At 37.6% G+C, this 20,693-nt stretch overlaps 1 protein-coding gene across 6 annotated transcripts in view; it reads right to left on the reverse strand.

The window, feature by feature from the left end:
• Positions 1–20,693, reverse strand: part of LOC127812052 (E3 ubiquitin-protein ligase UPL6-like) — a 75,338-nt gene that overhangs the window by 37,414 nt on the left and 17,231 nt on the right. For 4 of the 6 annotated variants that reach the window (XM_052352334.1, XM_052352332.1, XM_052352331.1 and 1 more), the window contains 3 exons: positions 15,157–15,234; positions 8,112–8,288; positions 7,414–7,596 (listed from right to left, as the gene is read on the reverse strand). In XM_052352334.1, coding sequence (XP_052208294.1) covers positions 7,414–7,596; positions 8,112–8,288; positions 15,157–15,234 — 438 coding nt within the window. The remainder of the gene's footprint in view (positions 1–7,413; positions 7,597–8,111; positions 8,289–15,156; positions 15,235–20,693) is intronic. The other 2 variants (XM_052352336.1, XM_052352335.1) reach the window with 1 other exon arrangement.

The following is a 20,693-nucleotide window of genomic DNA, read 5'->3' on the forward strand; positions in this document are numbered from 1 at the left end:
TCTGAAGCTGGTTCTATCTTCCAAATGTTTCATTCAATGGTGCAAAGACAATTTAATGCCAAAATTCAAATTCTAAGGACTGATAATGGCAAAGAATATTTTAACTCTATTCTTGGTCATTATCTCTCCCAACAAGGCATTATAAATCAAAGCTCATGTGTTGATACCCCACAACAAAATGGGTCGTTGAACGGAAGAACCGGCACCTTTTAGAAGTGGCAAGATCCCTATTGTTCTCTACCAAAGTTCCTAAACAATTTTGGGGTGAAGCCATTCTTACAGTCACCTACCTTATTAATAGAGTGCCCTCACGCACCCTCAAGCATCAAACTCCTAACCAACTTCTCCTAACTACCTTTCCTCACACTCATGTTCTTTCCCAACTCCTATTAAAAATCTGGTTGCTGTGCATTTGTCCATGTCCATAACCACCTTTGGAGCAAGCTTGATCCTAAGTCTATCAAATGCATCTTCCTAGGCTACTCTCCTCATCAAAAAGGTTACAAATGCTACTCTCCTGAACTTCAGAAATTCTTCACTTCTATGGGTGTAACCTTTGCTGAAAATCAGTCCAATTATCCCAAACCTGATATTCAGGGGGAGAATACTCAAAAATAACTCCTTGGAATATCAGTTTTGAGATATCCCATCCTCACCTACTGAAAATCAGCAACCTACCAGTAACTAGCAGCCCCAAGAACCAATCTAATCAGCCCCTAATTCCTCTCCCACCAAGGAATTTCAAGTTTATTCTCGGAGACAATCTAACCGGAAGGAGAGTAAGGACCAAACATGCCCTAGACCTGATCAAAAGGCTGACCTAAATTCAGATCCTGCAACAGATGAGAATTCGGACACTACTTCTCTTGATGATGAGGATTTACATTGGCCTATTGCTTTGAGAAAAGGAGTAAGATCATGCACACATCATCCTATACAAAATTATATTTCATACAAGGGTCTCCCACCCAAATTCAGTGCATTTGTTTCAAATATGGATAAAGTGCAGGTTCCACACATTGTTCAAGAGGCTTTTCAACACCCTAAGTGGAGGAATGTTGTTCTTGAGGAAATCAAGGCATTGGAGAAGAATAAGACATGGGATATCACTAATTTACCTCCCGAAAAGAACCATGTGGGCTGCAAATGGGTTTTTACAGTAAAATACAAGGAGGATGGAAGGATTGACAGGTACAAAGCGCAACTAGTAGCAAAGGGATTCACCTAATCCTATGGTATTGACTATCAAGAAACATTTTTCCCTGTGGCAAAACTAAATACCATTAGGGTTTTATTGTCTCTAGCAGCAAACTTGGATTGGCCCTTACATTAGTTTGATGTAAAAAATGTGTTTCTAAATGGTGATCTAGAAGAGGAAGTCTACATGGAAATTCCACATGGATTTGAAACGAAGCTTACAAGAAACAAAGAATGCAAGCTAAGAAGATCACTTTATGGACTTAAATAGCCTGGTTTGAGAGATTTACAAGGACAGTCAAGAAATATGGATATAATCAATGTCAAACAGGCCACACCTTATTTATCAAGCACTCCAAGGAAGGTAAAATTTAGATTCTTATTGTCTATGTGGACGATATCATTGTTACAGGAAATGAAATTATTGAAATCAAAAGCCTCAAGAAAGTCCTTGCAAGGGAATTTGAAATTAAGGATCTAGGAAGTCTACGATACTTCTTAGGTATGGAAGTTGTAAGGTCGAAAGAAGGGATTTCAGTCTCCCAAAGAAAGTATGTTCTTGATCTCCTAAATGAAACAGGGATGCTTGGTTGCAAACTAGCAGATACTCCTATGGAATCTACAACAAAATTAGATATCGGCAAAGAAAGCACACCAATTGACAAAGGGAGATATCAAAGGTTGATGGGAAAACTTATATACCTATCACATACTAGACCAGATATAGGCTTTTTTGTGAGTATTGTAAGTCAATTCATGAATGATCCCAAAGAAGAGCACCTATAAGCAGTTTATCCCATCCTCAAGTACTTAAAATTAACTCTAGGCAAGGGATTAATGTTTAGGAAAACAACAAACCGAGGGATCAAAGTCTATAGTGATGTTGATTGGGCTGGATCAATCCTAGATAGAAGATCAACCTCTGGATATTGCTCATTTGTGTGGGGAAATCTAGTCACTTGGCGCAATAAGAAACAATTAGTTGTCTCTAGAAGCAGTGCCGAGGCTGAGTTCAGAGCCATGGCTTAAAGACTTTGTGAAGGAATATGGCTAAGAAGACTACTCCATGAATTACAAGTAAATGTGACGGAGCCAATTCAAGTATTATGTGATAACCAATCAGCCATCAGTATTGCAAAAAACCCGGTCCATCATGATCGAACAAAACATGTGGAGATCGATAGGCACTTTATCAAAGAAAAGATAGAAGGAGTATTCAAGCTATTCTACACTCCTACAAAAAATCAAGTAGCTGACATTCTCACTATGGCCCTACCAAGAAGATTATTTGATGAATTAAGCTGCAAGCTTGGCCAAAATAACATATTCAGCCCGGCTTGAGGGGGAGTGTGGAAATATAGGAGCTGTCGGTTTGCTGAAGATAAGGAAGGAGAAATTATAGGAAGGATAAAGAGTTAAAAAGAAGAAGAAGATAAGTCAATTTGAATATGATTAAGTTTAAATTAAAATAAGAGATAGTTAGTTTGTATTTTAAATAGTTTAAGTATCTTGTAAATAGAGTAGACTTCTATAGAGAGTAGGAATCTTGTATTCATGTATTTATACACCCTTGCAGAGTGAATGAAGTTAAGTTCTTCTTTTCTTCCAAATATTTTCTAGAGTGTCGTTTATTGATCACCACACTTAGTTAACATGGGTATTCCTCCTAAAAGAAAAATCTAAGGTTGGTCAAGTCTTAAAAAATTTCAATGTTATGATCCAAACTCAGTTTAATTCAAAAATTCAAATTCTTATAACAAACAATGCCAAAGAATATTTCAGCTCTATCTTAGGTGACTATCTTTTAAGCCAGGGCATTATCTATCAAAGTTCTTGTGTCGACACTCTTCAGCAAAATGGTATTCCCAAACAGAAAAAAACCAACGCCTTCTTGAAGTTGCCCGGTCTCATGTTTTCCATTAATGTTCCAGCACATTTTTGGGGGGATGTCGTTCTCACAGCCACCTACCTGATTAATCGAAGGCCTTCTCAAGTCCTTCAATTCCAAACTCCTCTCCAAGCTCTCCTGACTATCTACCCACTTTCTCAGTTTGTGTCCACTATTCCTCTTAAAGTGCTCGAATGTTTAGCTTTCGTACACATTCATCCTCATAATCGTGGAAAGTTCAATCCTCGAGCCATCAGGTATATATTTTTGGGATACTCACCAAATCAAAAGGGGCATAAGTGTTTTTCTCCTTCCACCCAGAAATACTACCATTCTATGGATGTCACTTTCTTTGAAAATCAGCCTTTCTATCCCAATCCTACCATTCAGGGGGGGAGAGAGAGTTTATTAAGGAATGTCAGTCTTGGGATGCTGAGATTTTCTCTAATCATACTCTTTTTACACCCTTGTCTCCAAACTCTATGGTCATTGTACCTCCCACTCCAGTCCAACTACCTGAAATCCAAGAGGCTCCGTCCCAATCTAAGCCACATCTTCCATCTAACCCTACTGAAGTTGGCTTACCAACAACTACAAAGCTTCATGTCTACTCCAGGAGAGGAAATGCTCGAGATAAGGGAGAACACCAATCACTGACAAGACCTAACCAACAATCCAACCCGAATTCAATGAATGAAGGGAACACTGTTTCTAAAAATATTTCTAGCAAAACACCTGAGAATGACATGAGTTGGCTAATTGCACTAAGAAAAGGAATGAGATCATGCACGAAACATCCTCTTCATAATTAAATTTCTTACTAGAGAGTCTCACCAAATTTCTGAGCATTTGTTACCAATTTGGATACAATTCAAGTCCCTACCAACATTCAAGAGGCTCTGAAAGATCTCTCATGGAAGGCTGCAGTTTTGGATGAGATGCGTGCCCTAGAGAAAAATCGAACCTAGGCAGTCACTAATTTGTCTTCAAGTAAAAACTCGGTTGGATGTAAATGAATTTTCACAGTAAAGTATAAGCAAGATGGGAGTATAGATAGGTATAAAGCACGCCCTGTAGCAAAAGGTTTCACCCAGTCTTATGGTGTTGATTACCAAGAAAACTTTGCACCTGTGGCCAAACTCAATACCATTCGGATTCCCCTATCTCTAGCAACAAACTTAGATTGGCCACTAATTCAACTTGATGTGAATAATGCATTCTTGAATGGTGACTTAGTAGAAGAAGTGTATATGAAGATTCCCCATGTTTTGAGGCACAAGCTACAAAGGATCAAGTGTGCAAGTTAAAAAGATCTCTGCATGGCCTTAAGCAGTCATCAAGAGCGTGGTTTAAAAGGTTCACAAGAGTGGTAAACTTTCATGGCTACTCTCAATGTCAAGCCAACCACACACTATTCATGAAGAGGTCTTCAGAAGGTAAAATGTCCATCTTGATTGTATATGTTGGTGATATTATTGTTACAAGTGATTTCATAGAAGAAATGGGTGGCCTAAAGAAAATCCTTGCCGAAGAGTTTGAGATCAAAGATTTAGGAAATCTTCGATACTGCCTAGGGATGGAGGTGGCTAGATCTAGTAATGGAATCTCTGTGTCTCAAAGAAAATATGTCTTGGATTTGTTAAAAGAATGCAAGATGCTTGGGTGTAAACTAGCTGTTACTCCAATGGAAGGTACCACCAAACTTGGAAGGGAAGAGAAAGGTACTCCAGTTGATAAGGGCTAATACCAAAGGTTAGTCGGAAAACTTATATATCTGTCTCACACCTGACCAAACATCGGTTATTCAGTCAATGTTGTGAGCCAATTCATGAGTGATCCAAGGGAAGAACATATGGAGGCAGTCTACAAAGTCTTGAGATACTTGAAAGTAACTCCAGGAAAGGGTCTCTTCTTTAGGAAAGGTTCCAACCAAGGGGTAGAAATCTACAGTGACACAAACTGGGTAGGTTCAATCACAGATCGGAGGTCTACATCTGGGTACTACACCTATGTGTGGCGCAACCTTGGTACTAGGAGGAGTAAGAAAGAATGAGTGGTCTCCAGGAGTAGTGTAAAAGTAGGATCTTGCGCTATAGCTCATGGTATTTGTGAGGGGATTTGGATAAAAATATTACTGGAAGAACTCAAAGTCAAAATCAAAGGCCCTATGAAACTCTTATATGACAACCAATCTACCATCAATATTGCCAAGAACCCTATACACCATGACAGGACTAAGTATGTGGAAATTTATCGTCACTTCATCAAAGAGAAAATTGAAGGGAATGTCATTGAACTTGCCTACACCCCAACAAATTCTCATGTTGTAGACATCCTAACTAAAGCATTGCCTCAAAAATGCTTTGATGACCTAAGTTCCAAGCTTGGGATGAACAATATCTTCACCTCAGCTTGAGGGGGAGAGTAGAAGATCAAATATCTCAACATTTAAGTCACAAAATCTTCTCTATTTTAGGCTATGTACAGTAGGATTCTATCTAGGAGGATTTACGGCTTCTTTGATTTCATTTGTTTCCTTTCTAATTGATTGATGATTCTTAGGAGATCACAATCAGTTAGGGATCTGATTTGTAATATCCTTGTGTGTATGTATAGACTAGCCATGTATAGTTGATTGACACGAAAGAAAGAGAATTCCTTTCTCTACATTTGGTTTTAATGATACATGATGTTTGAACAAAAGAAAGAAACTCCTGGCCTGCCTTTCACAAGAAAAATAGAAAAGGGCCAGGGGACATGACCAGGGTTGGGCATTAGATACCAACATGCCATGGTAAGAGGCTATAGAAGGACACAGCAATACCTCAGCAATATTAAATACAGCTTTTATGAGTAGGCATGCTTATTTATTTCTAGGTAAATATATATGTATCATAGTAAATACAAATTTATGAATTTATAAGTTTTCTAGTTCTTTAGTTAAAATATGGAACAAAATACAAGGCATACAATTAAATAACTACTCTATGTAAGTAATATCATGCATTATATGTTCTGTTAAATTTACATCTTAGGCAAAATATTGAGAAACTTTTCACACCTAAACTGTGGCAGCTGCATCTACCTTGCACTTCTTTTTTCCTTTTCTTAACTAGTTGGACACTTCAAGGTAGATTTCTCATATATTTAAGTATTTGATTTTGCTACCATAACAATCAACCAAGGGCTATAAAATTTATATTTACATTATGGAAGCACTCAAGAAGTCTGGAAATGCCTACAAGTCCTAGGAAGTGTCATAATCCAGAAGATGTAAACAGCTCCTCTCTCTCTGAGTTCCTTGCAATCCCACTACTTCTATAAGAAACACAGATAGAAATAGGGATTATAAAGTATTAAGGACCACCATGTGGGACTTTCACTTGTTTGCTCCACTATTTCAAAGTATAGAAACTGTTATGTTAACCTCAAAAGAAAGGAACTCCACGCGTGAAAATATAATCTAAAGTTAAATAATGTTGGATTTATCAAGCAAGAAAAAAAATAAGGTTGGGTTTTGATAAGTATATCTATCATATAGATACAGATAGAGGTAATATATTTGTTAAAATGACAACAACAAAAAAAAAGACAAAATTAATAGCTAAACAGTCAAAGCCAATTTTGTTAAAAAAAAATAGGAAAAGAAAGATCAAAGTCCATGTCAATCAAATCCCAGATTGAGATGTATTTCATTCAAATCCAAAAGTATACTCTCTTTAATATGCAATGATAGGTCTCCCAAAGTCAAAAAAGAGAGAAGAAAAAAAAAACAAGAAACGGGAGTAGAGATTGAGAAAGGAAAATGTCCAAAAAAAGAGAGAAAGAAAACCGCTAAAACAGCAAGAGAAAGCTCCTTAAAAAATATTGCTAACAGAAAAGTTTGCTTATCTCCTCTAGGTCTAGCATAAGCCTTCATATAGGTTTCCAATTCCAACATAAGAAAACCAACATAACCTAATACCCATGCAAGGTAGAAACAAAAATAGATAATAAGCTTGGACCTATTGAAACTTCGAAAAGAAAAGTATTTCTTTCATAGAGAGGCAACAAAACCAAGCAAAATATTTTTTGTAACTTGAAATTCCACCGAAGTACACCCAGAAAAGTCAAATACCACCAGAAAAATTTAATCATAAACAGAAAAGACTGGAAACTGTAATCATAAAATGAACAAATGCAACATATATATATATATATTAAAAAACCACCAGTGCTTCAGAAATTCAAAACACACATTCTTTCACCACTAATACATATTGAAGAGTGGGTACATGAGAAGAAAGCAAGCGAATAGGCTTCTGTTATAGATCACTACAATTCCTCACCATATCAAATGAGCAGTCAGGCTGAGAAAAAGCGACTCCAGCTGTTTCCAGTAGATTACCAAGAAGGCATGCATATCCAGGAAACTCGGTTGATATATCATTAGGTAGAACATTAGCATGATTTCGTACACAAAGTGCCATTTGATGAATGTAATGCTCACTCAGCCACGGCGTTGCAAATACCTGGATGAATAGATAAATAAACTTTATTTTTCTACAACAAGGTGATATATTAAAGTTTCTGGGAAGGCGGGAATGGACAACGTCCTACAATATCAACAGGAGAAGGGAAACACATCAAAACTTCGCAAATTAATTTTGGAGAAGAATATGACTCTCTATCAGGTATGCTTACAATCCTGGTGAAATCTATTTTAGTAGTAAAAGGATATGTATTTCAAAAGGTGTCAAAATCCCACACAACAGACACTCACGTATACATATAGTAGCTAAGTGAAATAGTATGGAACAAGGATATAACAAACAAATTACAAAAACCAGATTTCTACAAAAATATGCAAGTTCCCAAAAAACAACAGAAGACAGAGAAACATGCATCCTCCCCATACCAAAGATACAGTGGCAAGCACAGCCCCTTGCAACATATTTTGGGAATAGAAACCACATAATAGTGCTGCACTCAAGTAACAGTAAAATATAGCACACAATGTTATAAATGTGTGGAATAGACAAAGTACCTCTTTTAGGTATGGGAAAAGCTTCCACAAGAAAGGGATTGTAAGAATTTGTGATGAGAAACTCCATCGTGGGTCAATATTAGGACAATCACATGGTCCTTGACCAACATGAGATATCATAAGAGCAAGAGCACTTTCCAAAGAAGATGTTGTCAGAGAAGATGTCTTCACACTCTCCTGCAATATTGAAAACAAAGCTTAAAAGTAGTCCATGATATGCACATCACTAAGAGTCGGGAGAAGTTAAGTAGAAATGCACAGGTTAAAAGAGCAATATCTAGAACCAAAAAGTAGTGCCATGTTTGACTATGGCGACCAATATAAAAAACAATTTATATGCATATATATTTCTATAACAGCTTAAAATTTCAGACATGTTGGGGGCCAACAATATAACTAGACCAAGAAAAAATCCATACAACTATCATCATCCATCAATTAAATATAATATCTGGACATGTTAGGCCCACTCATAAAGGAGAGCATGGAAACATATGATGATCATGTTGAAGATATTAAGTTACCTCTACTCTTAAAGCTTAAACTTTTAGGTAAGATCATAATCAACAATTTAACATGGCATAAAAAGTAGGAAAACATCCTATTTTCAAACTTCATAGTCTATCCAATAATAAAAAAATTACATATGTTTGTCCTGCTTATGGAGGGCCATGGCCAAAAATGGGGATTAGAACAGCATATAAAGCCTTAATACCACTGTGGGGAACATGTAAGAAAAATAACGAAGTTAGGATTGGTGGCTCAGCATTCATAGTGTCAATTGACAACCAAAAGTCACATTGACGATACAAATCCATGCAAAAAAATAATGTGGCAAAATTTCACGATAGATGCCCTTCCTAATGCAACCCTCTAGCGAGGAAATAATGAGATGAAGTTTCAACACCATCTTCATATGGAAAAGTTTCATGAGATGGTGGTGAATAAAGATAATTGACATAGTCAAGTTCCATCAGATAGTTGATATTGTGAAACCCAACCTGTAAAACATGGAAACATGACACAAGAGAAATAATAAATTTCACTGTTACAACCCTCGAGTATAACTCACCCTCAAAAACTAGCTATCAAGGGGAAGGTGCCCAAGAGGTTATAAACCCCGCACCAAGAGCATAAATTTTCGAAGTGGGACAATCCCTATATCTTGTAGTGGACCATAACATACTACTAGAGGTGTCAAAAGGGCCGGGCTTTGGCTTGACCCGTTACTGTTCAAACAGGCCGGGCCAGGCTGGGCCAAAGAAATTGGGCCCAACGGGCCACGGGCCGGGCCGTGGGCCCTTATGGGCCAGTAAGGCCCTTACTCATTTTTTTTTTTAATTTTGTTATTCTTTAGTAATTATTGATATTGGATACTAAAAAATTTAATTTCACAATATATATAAATAATAACCATCAATTTATTTAAAATTTTTAAGTTAAATTTTTTATATATTTAAATTATAAATAAACATTCTCTTTTTTATATGTACATTATTTTTCATATCAATTCACAAGAAAAATTATAAGCCATATAGAATTTTGAAATATAAAATGATGAAATAATATTTAAAACTTAAGAATTAAGATAGAAAATATTTTAAAAAGAAAAAAATTAATTTTTATATATGTATTATTTTGATATGTATACATTATATGTATTATTTTTAAAAAAATTATTTAAAAAAAAAAAAAGGGTCGGGCCCGGCCCGCTAGGCCCTGTGGGCTAAGGGCCCGGCCCGGCCCTTTAGCCCACGGGCTGGCCCAACCCAGTCCGGCCCCTTTGTAGGGGGGTCGTGGGCCGGGCCCTACCCATGACAAAAGGGCCCGGGCCCGGCCCTTTTAGTAAAAGGGCCGGCCCGGCCCGTTTAAAAAGCCCATGGGCCAACTCGGGTCGGGCCGGGCCGGCCCTTTTGACATCTCTATATACTACCACGCTCCGCAGTCTGGCGCCCACGACGGCAAGTTGGGCACTAGCCACGGCTAGTCCCGAACAAACATTGCAATGCCGGTGTCACCTCCGTCGCCACACGATTGCAACTGGGAGACATGGGGCCAGCTCTGATACCACTGTTACACCCCTTGGGTAGAACTCACTCTCAAAAGCTAGGGTTTAGGCTTTTGAGGGTGAGTTCTACCCCAAGGGTTGTAATAGTGGTATCAGAGCCAGCCCAATGTCTCCCAGTTGCAATCGCGCGACGACGGAGGTGATGCTAGCATTGCAATTTCATCCGGGACTAACCATGGCCAGTGCACAACCTGTCGTTGTGGGCGTCGGACTGCGAAGCGTGGTGGTATGTTATGGTCCACTATAAGATATGGGGTTTGTCCCACACTGGAAGTTTAGACTCTTAGTGTGAGGTTTATAACCTCTTGGGTACCCTTTAGGTAGAACTCACCCTCAAAAGCTACTCGAGGATTGTGACAATGATATCAGAGTGAGCCACATGTCTCCCAGTTGCAATCGCGTGACGACGAAGGTGACGCCGACATTACAATGTTTGTCCAGGATTAGCCGTGGCTAGTGCACAACCTATCGTCGTGGGCGCCGAACTACGGAACGTGGTGGTATGTTATGGTTCACTGCAAGGTATGAGACTTGTCCCACATCGAAAGTTTAGGCTTATAATTAGGGTTGATGAATTGAAAAGAACAAACAGACAAAGACGAGAGAGACTTTCTAAAAATATGCCTCGATCACAATTAGATTAATGATAGGAGAACTAGCATATTTATACAGCTGACCTATCCTTTTAATAGCACTTTAAACATAACAAATAACGACTACAAAGTAGCAACTATTAGTAAACAAACATAACAGAATGTAACAATGTTAACAGAAACTAATCAGCAACTCAAAAAGGCTTTAACCAGCCTTAACTCCTTCAACACTCCCCCTCAATGTAGACCTCCTAGTAGTGGTAGAACACAACTACTTAGCCTCATCTAAACTTGAGTCTACTGTCACAAGAGAATGAATAGGAGACCACCGAAGCCTAAGCTTCTTACATAGAAAAGAGAATTTGTCCCTTGGCAACCCTTTGGTGAAAATATCTGCTACTTGATACAAGGTTCATACCGAATCTCAATGTCTCCATTTTCCACCTTCTCTTGAACAAAGTGAACATCTATCTTAATGTGCTTTGTACAAGAGTGAAATACCGGATTTTCTACTATGCTCTTAGCTGCTAGGTTGTCACACCACAAAACTGGTGAAGAGGGACTTCAACCACATAACTTTAGTTACACCTTAGGCCATAGCTCGATACTCAGCTTCTCCTACTGAGCACGCAACAACAGACTACTTTCTTGAGCTTCACACCAACAAATTTGAACCAAGAAACACACATAGACCACTGGTAGACTCTCTAGTCACCTTGCAGCCAACAGGATCTGCATTCGTGTAAACAATCAAGTCCAAATTAGAGACAGTAGGTGTAAACAACAACCCCAAGCCAATAGTACCTTTCAAATACTGAAAGAAACGTTTACAAACTATCCAATGTTGTACTTTAGGAGCATACAAGAATTGACTCAGCTTATTCACCACAAATGAAATGTTTGGCCAGGTGTAGGTCAAGTATTAAAGAGAACCTATGATGGTTCTATATAGTGATGGATACGAGAAACTATCACCTTCATCAGTTGAAGGAACCCCCAAATTCACTGGTGTGTCACATTGTCACATGGCATGCAATCTCGCATACCAGCCTTGTGCAACAAGTCCACTGTATACTTAGACTAAGTAAGGTACATTCCGGTCTTATCCCTAAATGCTTCAAACCCTAGGAAGTAATTAACAGAACCTAAGGTTTTGAGAACAAAATAGGTGTCCAAATCACGTATATAGGCTTTAAGTGCTGAAGAATCAAACACCGTGACAAGGATATAGTCCACATACACCAAAAGGAAGAACATAGCCTTAGGGGTTCGTTTAATAAACAAGGATGCATCTGAGACTGACCGAACAAAACCCCAACCTTGTAAAGCTTGTCGCAACTTGGTATACCAAGTTCTTTGAGCTTGCTTTAGCCCATAAAGGGACTTCTTAAGTTTGCAAACATAAGAAGGAAATTAAGAATCAGTAAATCCTTCCGGCTGTGCCATATACACATCTTCGGTTAGATCTTCATTTAAGAAAGCATTGTTAATATCAACCTGTTGTATATCCCAACCATAATTTACAGCCAAGGAAAAGATAACTCTTATTGTTGGAGCATTTACAACTGGGCTAACAGTCTCTCCATAGTCTATACTGGGTGTTTGTAAGAAACCCTTAGCTACCAACCGAGCCTTGTGTCTGAGAATGGATCCATCAGATTTATACTTGACACACAACACCCATTTACACCCAATAAGGTTCATATCAGAGGAGAAGGGAACCAAATCCCAAGTGTGATTAGACTGTAAAGCAGTGAACTCCTTTTGCATAGCCTTAGTCCAGTGAGGATCCAAGAGAGCTTCATGCATTGAGCTAGGTTCTAAGGTAGTCAACAACACATGAGGAGAAGTAGCCATAAACTGTTTAGCTTGAGATCGAGTAAGCATAGGATGGACTAAAGGTGCTGGAGGAAGTTTGTACTTAGGTACGCGAGGAGATGGAAAAGGCTGACAGATATAATGACTAGAGGAGGATGAAGAAGAGTGCTGAGACACTGTTGGGTTCTCCAAAGGCACTGGAGAGGTCTTGATTGAGCCAACAGTACTAGTGTTTGACAAGGTAGGAACTAAGGACTGAATCACCCGAGGAACACTTGAAGAAAATGAGGGAAGATAATGGAAAACTTTAGTTGAAGGTCCAACAGATTTGGCCATAGATACTAAATCACCATAGGACTGAAAGAGGTTAGGATAGGGATATACTCATTGGGGTTAAATTGGGCATGCCTTGAAACATACACTCTACCTGAAGGATGTAAGCACTTATACCCTGCTTGATCATGGTTGTACCCAATAAAAACACACTTAGAGGAATGAAAATCAAACTTGTGCCGGTTGTAAGGTCTAAGATAGGGAAAACAGGTGCATCCAAAAGGTTGAAGAGCAAAATAGTTAGGTTGTTTATGATAGAGTAGCTCAAATGGACAAGAAAAATGAAGAATAGATGAAGGTAAAAGGTTAATGAGATAAACAGTTGTGCGGAAGGCTGCAACCCAAAAGGATAAAAGGCATTCGAGCATGAGCTAGCAAGGTTAGTCCCATTTCAGCAATATGACAATGTTTTCTCTCAACTAAACTATTTTGTTGGTGTGTGTGAGGACAAGAAAAGCAAGGTTGAATGTCACAGGTGCAAAGGTAGGGTAAAAAGGCCTTAAACTCACCCCCATTATCAATTTTTAAGGCTTTCAACTTTGAGTTATACTATAACTCATCTAGCTTATGAAAATTTACAAATGTCTGTACGGCATCAGATTTCAATTTTAAAGGGTAAAGCCATGAGTATCTTGTGTAGGCTGATACAAAGACAATGTAGTAACGATAACCCTCAATAGAAGTAACAGGTGCTAGACCCCAAACATCAGAATAAACTAATTCCAGAGGGTGTTTAGCTGTGATTGGGAAATTAGAAAAAAAGAAGTTGATGTGATTTGCCAATTTTACAGGAGTCACAAAAGGAAATAGCAGACTTTGGACAAGAAACTTGAATTTTATTCAGCACATGTTTCAATACATGACAGGAAAGGTGCCCCAAATTTGGCATGCTACTGTTGTCCTACACAGTCTACTTGAGCTACATTTACATCCAAAGGCAGATTTGGAAAAATCAGATTCTGCCATATACAATTTTTATTAGGAAAAGAAGAAACATTGAAGATCTTGAAACAATGCTTGGCAGCAACTTCTAGGGCCTTGAAAGGAGTGATGGTTTGAGATGATTTGGGCACAACAGAATCAAAAGCTGGCACCAATTGATACAGGCCATCTCAAAGGGTTCCTCAAAGTAACACCAACCTGGAGTCCTTGTCCTTAATCCAACAAGAAGTAAAGTTAAACTCAGTAACGACATTGTTATCTCTTGTGAGTTGAGAAACACTAACAAGACTCTTCTTCATATGAGGAACATGAAGTATGTTAGGCAATGAAAGAACTAACCGAGGACAAGATTGTGTATGCAAATGACCAATACCAACATGAAAAATAGGTAAGGCCTTACCATCACCAACAATGACCTTATCAGTGCCTTGATAAGGAGATGATAGGGACAAGTTGTGGAGACTAGTAGTGATATGATTGGTTGCACCAGAATCGACAAACCAAGGAGAATCAGCACGACAGGATAGCTAAGAATGACCGTTTGTTGGTTAAGGCAAATAATTGTAGGAAGAAGTAGAACCTAGATCAACCATAAAAGCTTCATTAGACTTACTAGGATTGGCTAAAAATGCATGTGGTTCTATTTGCATGTGGTTCTATTTGAACCTGAAAACCACTTCCACCTCAGCCAAATTGACCATAGCCTTGTGATTGACCATAACCTCACAGAAAATTTCTGTCAAATCGATGGAAACTCTTATCAACAAAATGGCCAGGTTTGCCACATAATTGGCAATAGACTCGCCTGCCACCAAACCGGCCTCTACCTCGACCACCTCTATTCACATAGCCTCCTCCACGAGACATTTTCTCCTCTAGTGTTATTAATTGAACCACTGCCAGCTCTAGAACCATAGGTTGCAACATTAACATTAACAGCAGAATCAAAATTCACAAACGAAGAGTCAACTGAATTCTTAGAGGCCAAGCATTGTTCAAGCATAAGGAGGAGATATTACACCTTTTCTAAATTGATCTCATACATCTAATAAGTAATCAAACTTACTACTGTGTCGCAATCATAATCCAGACCATTCAAGTTAGCCAATAACAAATCCTTGTCACCTAAGGGTTCACCAATTGCAGCTAAAGCATGTGCAATAGTCTTAATTCACAAAACATAGTCATTAACAGAAAGTGAGTTTTTCTTAATTGATCGTAACTGTTATTTCAACTAAAAAAATTTTACAACGATCTACTGCAAATATAGAGTTTCAAGTGAAGACCATACCTCCTTCGAAGTCTCACAGTGTATCACCTGAGCAAGGACTTCCTTGTCCATCGTCGAGAATAGCCAACCAAGGGGCAGCTGGTTAGAACAAATCCACGTCAGGTACGCTAGATTCAAAATTGTCGGATCTTAACCTTCTGCATCGGAATTCGGATTCGGAATGTACTTCGAAGGTGTCTGAGACTCATTTATGAACAAAATGAGGTCAAAGGCTTGAATGGTAGCTAGAACTTGTGCTTTCCAGAACAAGTAGTTACTGGTGTCGAGCTTAATTGGAACGAAATTTAGAGATTTTGCAATCGACAGAAAATCTATTTGAGAATCAGAGTAATTTGATCAAGGCAGAGATGAGGCACTAGAATCGCGATTAGAAGCCATGGACATTGGTCGAGGCTCTGATACCATGTAATTAGGGTTGATGAATTGAAAAGAACAAACAGACAGAGATGAGAGAGACTTTCTGAAAATGAGCCTCAATCACAACTAGATTAATGATAAGAGAACCAACATATCTATACAGCTGACCTATCCTTCTAATAACACTTTAAACATAACAAATAATTACTACAAAGTAGCAACTGTCACTAAACAAACATAACAGAATGTAACAATGTTAACAGAAACTAATCAGCAACTCAAAAAGGCTTTAACCAACCTTAACTCCTTCAACAAGGCTCTTGGTGTGGGGTTTATAACCTCTTGGACACCCTCCCCTTGACAGCTAGCTTTTGAGGGTGAGTTCTACCTAATGGGTGTAACATTCACTTCCCCCTAACAGCTTAAACTTTAGATGCATTGGCATTCAACAAGCCAATTTACATTTAGATCATTAAGCAACATATGATATGTTCAAACACATGCTTAGCCCACTTATTGATGAGAGCCTCACTAGACATAATTGGGTGTGTGTTGGGAAAAAATAGATAAATAATAAAGTCCAACTCCCTAACAGCTTAAATTTCAAATGATTTTGTGATGGACAGTTTAGTATATTAACACTTTAGAAGTGACCTAATCAAGCACTAATAAGCTTAAGAATGAATTGCAGTTGAATGCCAGAATGGGCAAAAGCATCATACAGGGAAAAGTTTGATGCGACAATAACATAAATATGCACCAAGTAATGAAACAATTTGCCTTTAGTATGATAAATAACTAGTGTACAAAGTTGTCCATATACCATTTTTAGTTTATTGCTACAAGTATCATAGATTTTATAAGCCACCATTCACACATTTTAACCAATTAAAGAATAGAATGTATTGAACCTATTAAAAATCATTAACCAACACCTCATCTAAAAGCTTGAACTGTTAGAGAGAGGGCCAATTTTATCTACCATACTATCATCAACCCACAACTCATCTCAAAAGGCCATCACCAGTGCCTGAGGTTCTACACTTTGCAAGAGTTGAAAGAGCGTTATTTTTGCATGCATCCTTTACCCTTAGACCAAACTAACTGAATCGAATCGACCAGTTCGGTTCGATTAATTTGAGCACAGTTATTGGTTCGGTTAACGACATATCGGTTCGATTAGAGGTCCAGTTAACAAATAGTAGCTCGATTATTCAAAATCAGTTATGTTTCGTTGGTCAGTTAACTGGATAACCCGAACCGACCAATGCTCAAAACGATGTCGTTTTGTATATCATAAAACGACATCATTTTATAATATAAATCAACTAAACACACCATGCTATCGAGGAGATGGCATTCGAGACCTTCGAATTTCCAATCGACAAGAGAGAGGCCAAAATCAAAACCCTAACCCCCTACAAAAACCCTACTGTTGCCATCGCTTTCTACAGTCACCGTCAGTTGCTCCTATCCGTCCTTCATCGCCTTTGCCATCCGTCGCCTTTCCCTTTGCCATCAGACATCGAAATAGGTTAGTTCGTTGGAGAGTCTTAGTAGTTCTTCTATTATCGCATCTCTCTCTCTCTCTCTCTCTCTCTCTCTCTCTCTCTCTCTCTTTCCTCTCTCTTTCTTAGTTGCTCTATCTCTCTATATTTATTTTGATTTTTTGGTTATGCAGATATCACTATATCAGCGGCATCCATCCACTCCCAAAGCGATTTAGCTGTCCATCCACTCCTAAAGGTTAAAGGTAACTCATCATGTTTAAAATTTGCTTTGTCAACATTCTAACTATTGATTAAGAAACATCAAGAAAAAAAGTATATGAAGGGGAGAAACTAACATAAAAAAGTGCTATCTTATTGGAACAAGTTTTATTTACCTTCTGTATACTTTATCCATTTGGGATGACTCACAACCTTTTTGTGTAAATGATTTTATTTGACAAAAAATTGTCTCAGGCACCATTTGAAGGAATAAAGTGTTAAAAAAAGATTGCTTGAAAGTGTTTAAGCCGCTTGTATTCTTTGTTGTTCCCTTTTGTCCGTCCACTCATCTGAAATTGTTCTATGCAAATTCAATATTGTTCTAAAATATTGCTTGAAATGATGTATATCAGTATATGAAATTGTTGTCTAAAATATTGCTTGAAATTGCAGATTTAGTATATGATGATGGAGGTGTTTATAGTGATTTGGAGGACTCAAACACACTTGTCTCTCAGCCTCATCAGGTTGGTTTACAATTATTCATTTGGTAATGGTGTGTGCACAAATAATGATTTATTGTTATTTATGATTTTATGAGTTTGCATCTACCTCCTTATATTAGAGGTAAATATTGAAAAGAATGGTCCCAAACACTTCACATTGTGTGTAGTGCCTAGGCCTCAAGCACTCTTTGCACCTAAGTGTGTCTTGTGCCTTTGACAATTTTGATGTTAGCTTATCAGATTCTATTTTATGTATATCTGGAAATTGATGATAAAATTAGGGATATTATATTCATATGTTATAAAATTAGGGAAATTGATGATAAAATTGAGTTCCTTTGTACTCCTAGATTGAAGCCATTTCTATCATTTTAATAATAAATGGAGGCATGGATTATACATGGGATCTGAATATTTGCTTATTAGTTATAATATTTTTCAGTTTTCTCCATCTTTGAGACTAAGAAAGATGTGTGCCCTAGGTTTCTGTTGAAGATATGTTAAAATTATAATATTGGTTTTGAGTTTTGAAGGGGTGGTGATGGATTAATTGTTTCTCTTTGACATTGTAGATGTGCGATTAGCTTCAGGTAGAAGTATATACTTCTCCATGTGGACTAGGTGCAGTTCGGTTTTCGGTTCGCTTAGCTCAAAGTCAAAATTGATTAGTTTGGTATCTTGTTTAGATTTGGTTCAGTTTTTGGGTAGGTTGTTGGTTCGGTTAGCTCAAAGTCAAAATCGGTTAGTTCAGTTTTGGTTAGTGTAGCGAGTCGGTTGGTTATATGCTTAGGGGCAGTTCGGTTCGATTATAACTGAATGCACACCCCTATGGCATCCCCCCCCCCCCCCCCCCCCCCTCTCCCCCAAAAAAAACTAACTTGGGATTTCAATTTTACTGGAGGGCTTCCTAGAATTAAGATTGAAACCTTCTAGGATGCCTTATTTGCCTTTAATAACATAAGATTCCCCACAACAGGCCACCATCTTAATTTTACACCGAAAAAAAAAAAATCTAAGCATCATATCAGCAACCCATACTCACAAGACGAGAAAAGGGCTTGAGGAGAGTAGCAAATAATCCTACAAATCTGTTGATTGACAGCCAAACTTCAAAGAGAACTGAACAATAGAGTAATGAGAACAAGCCCTTCACAATCGAAATAGTTCTACTCTTTGAAAAATGAAAATGTACTTTGAAAACTCAAAATGATGAACATCAAGAGAAAAAACAAGGTTTAACGGTATCTCTTGAAAATCTCAACAAAGAAATGGAAGATTTGAAAAATGCCCTTGACAATCTAAGTAAAGATTTTCTTAAAAGAAGAAAAAGGTAAAATAGTTTTGTAAAAAGAAAACAAAAATCATTTGCCTCACATTCTAATATTATTTGTCATGATTGTGGAAAATGTGGGCATTCTATCAACAAGTGCTTTATAAGAAACTACCCCACAAAACTTAAACAAATATGGGTTCCAAAGGGAATTTTCTATGCTAACAATGATGGACCCAAAATGGTTTGGGTACCAAAATCTTGTGGATAGTTAAATTTTGTAGGTATGCTTGACATCCAAATAAAGCTGCAAAGTCAAAATATTAAAGGATGAATCAACCATGAAGGAAAGAGGGAAGTGTAGAACGAAATCACCCCTCAAAAGAAGTTCCTTGATTGCCAACCAAGAGTAAGAAGTTTTAAAATTCAATCTTGGATGGTATATCTCTATATCTCAACTCTCCATGCATGTGATAGTTGATAATTTTGATGATTTTTTATGACATGCTATCTTTAAGTTAACTCACATGCTTACGTTTATGATTTGGCTTCCAAAACTACTTTCTAAATTTTCAATCATATTGGTTTTCAAATTAAGTGGGAGTTACATGATCTTAAATGTTCTCCAAAAAATTTTATATGTCAAAAAGGGGGAGTTATTTGGTTTTCTCTTAAAAGTTAAAAGGGAGTCATTGCTTACCTTTTTGATTTATGACAAAAAGAGGGAGAGAAATGAGTGTTTAAAAATATTTTGCCATTTCTTTATTAAAGTTTTGTCATCATAAAAAAGGGGTGATTGTTGTACTAGTTTTGATGATATTTTGATGATGATCATTGTTTTCACAAAAACTTTAATAAAAGAATCTTAAAACATTCATTTTAAAGTCAAACATCAAAGTCTCCTGTCAAAACTGTCGACCGATGTTTATAAACTGTCGACTACTCGTTTTGCAAGCTCTCGATCATTTGTTGCCGACTATTTCTGCATCATTTCTAGTCGAAAGTTCTAGGAACCGTCAACCGACTTTTGTGAACTGCTAACCAACCCATTTAGCCATTTGAAAAACAATCGATCAATTATTCAAATCAGTGGACCAGTTTTGTCACGAACATTCCAATGGCTAACTGTACTTGAGCTCTGCAGGTTGGATTTCTCAAAAATTGACTCCAACGACTATATTTATTGAGAGGGGCCATGAAGACTATAATTAGGAGACCATTTGAAGTTCAAGGGGGTTGGAAAAATGGGCTTTGAAGTCTGTTTTTATTCAATATAAAGATTCATTCAAGCCTTGTTCTAGATAGAATTCAGACAAAGAGTGGTGTGAGATTTGAATCTCTTGTATTGCATCTTTCCTAGTAGGTTGTGCTAGAAGAACTAGCTTGGGAGCTAGTTGGTGTAAAAGATTGTGGTTTGCAACCTAAGATTATATAGTGGATTTGAAAATCTCTAGTAGGGAGCAAGAGTAGTGGATATAGGCTGGATTGTGTCAAACTACTCTAAATTTCTATGTCATTTGCATACTTTAATTTATTATCTTTTTGTTTTTAGCTCACTGCTTTCATATCTCTCTCACAAACCATTACAAATTTTTGAAAATTATTAAACACCCAACTCAACCCCCCCCCCCCCCCCCTGAGTGTGTGGTGCCATTATATTACACAAACCCAACAATGAACATTACCATATGTAAA

Source organism: Diospyros lotus, chromosome 10 (assembly GCF_014633365.1).
Source record: "Diospyros lotus cultivar Yz01 chromosome 10, ASM1463336v1, whole genome shotgun sequence".
Classification (NCBI taxonomy): Eukaryota; Viridiplantae; Streptophyta; class Magnoliopsida; order Ericales; family Ebenaceae; genus Diospyros; species Diospyros lotus.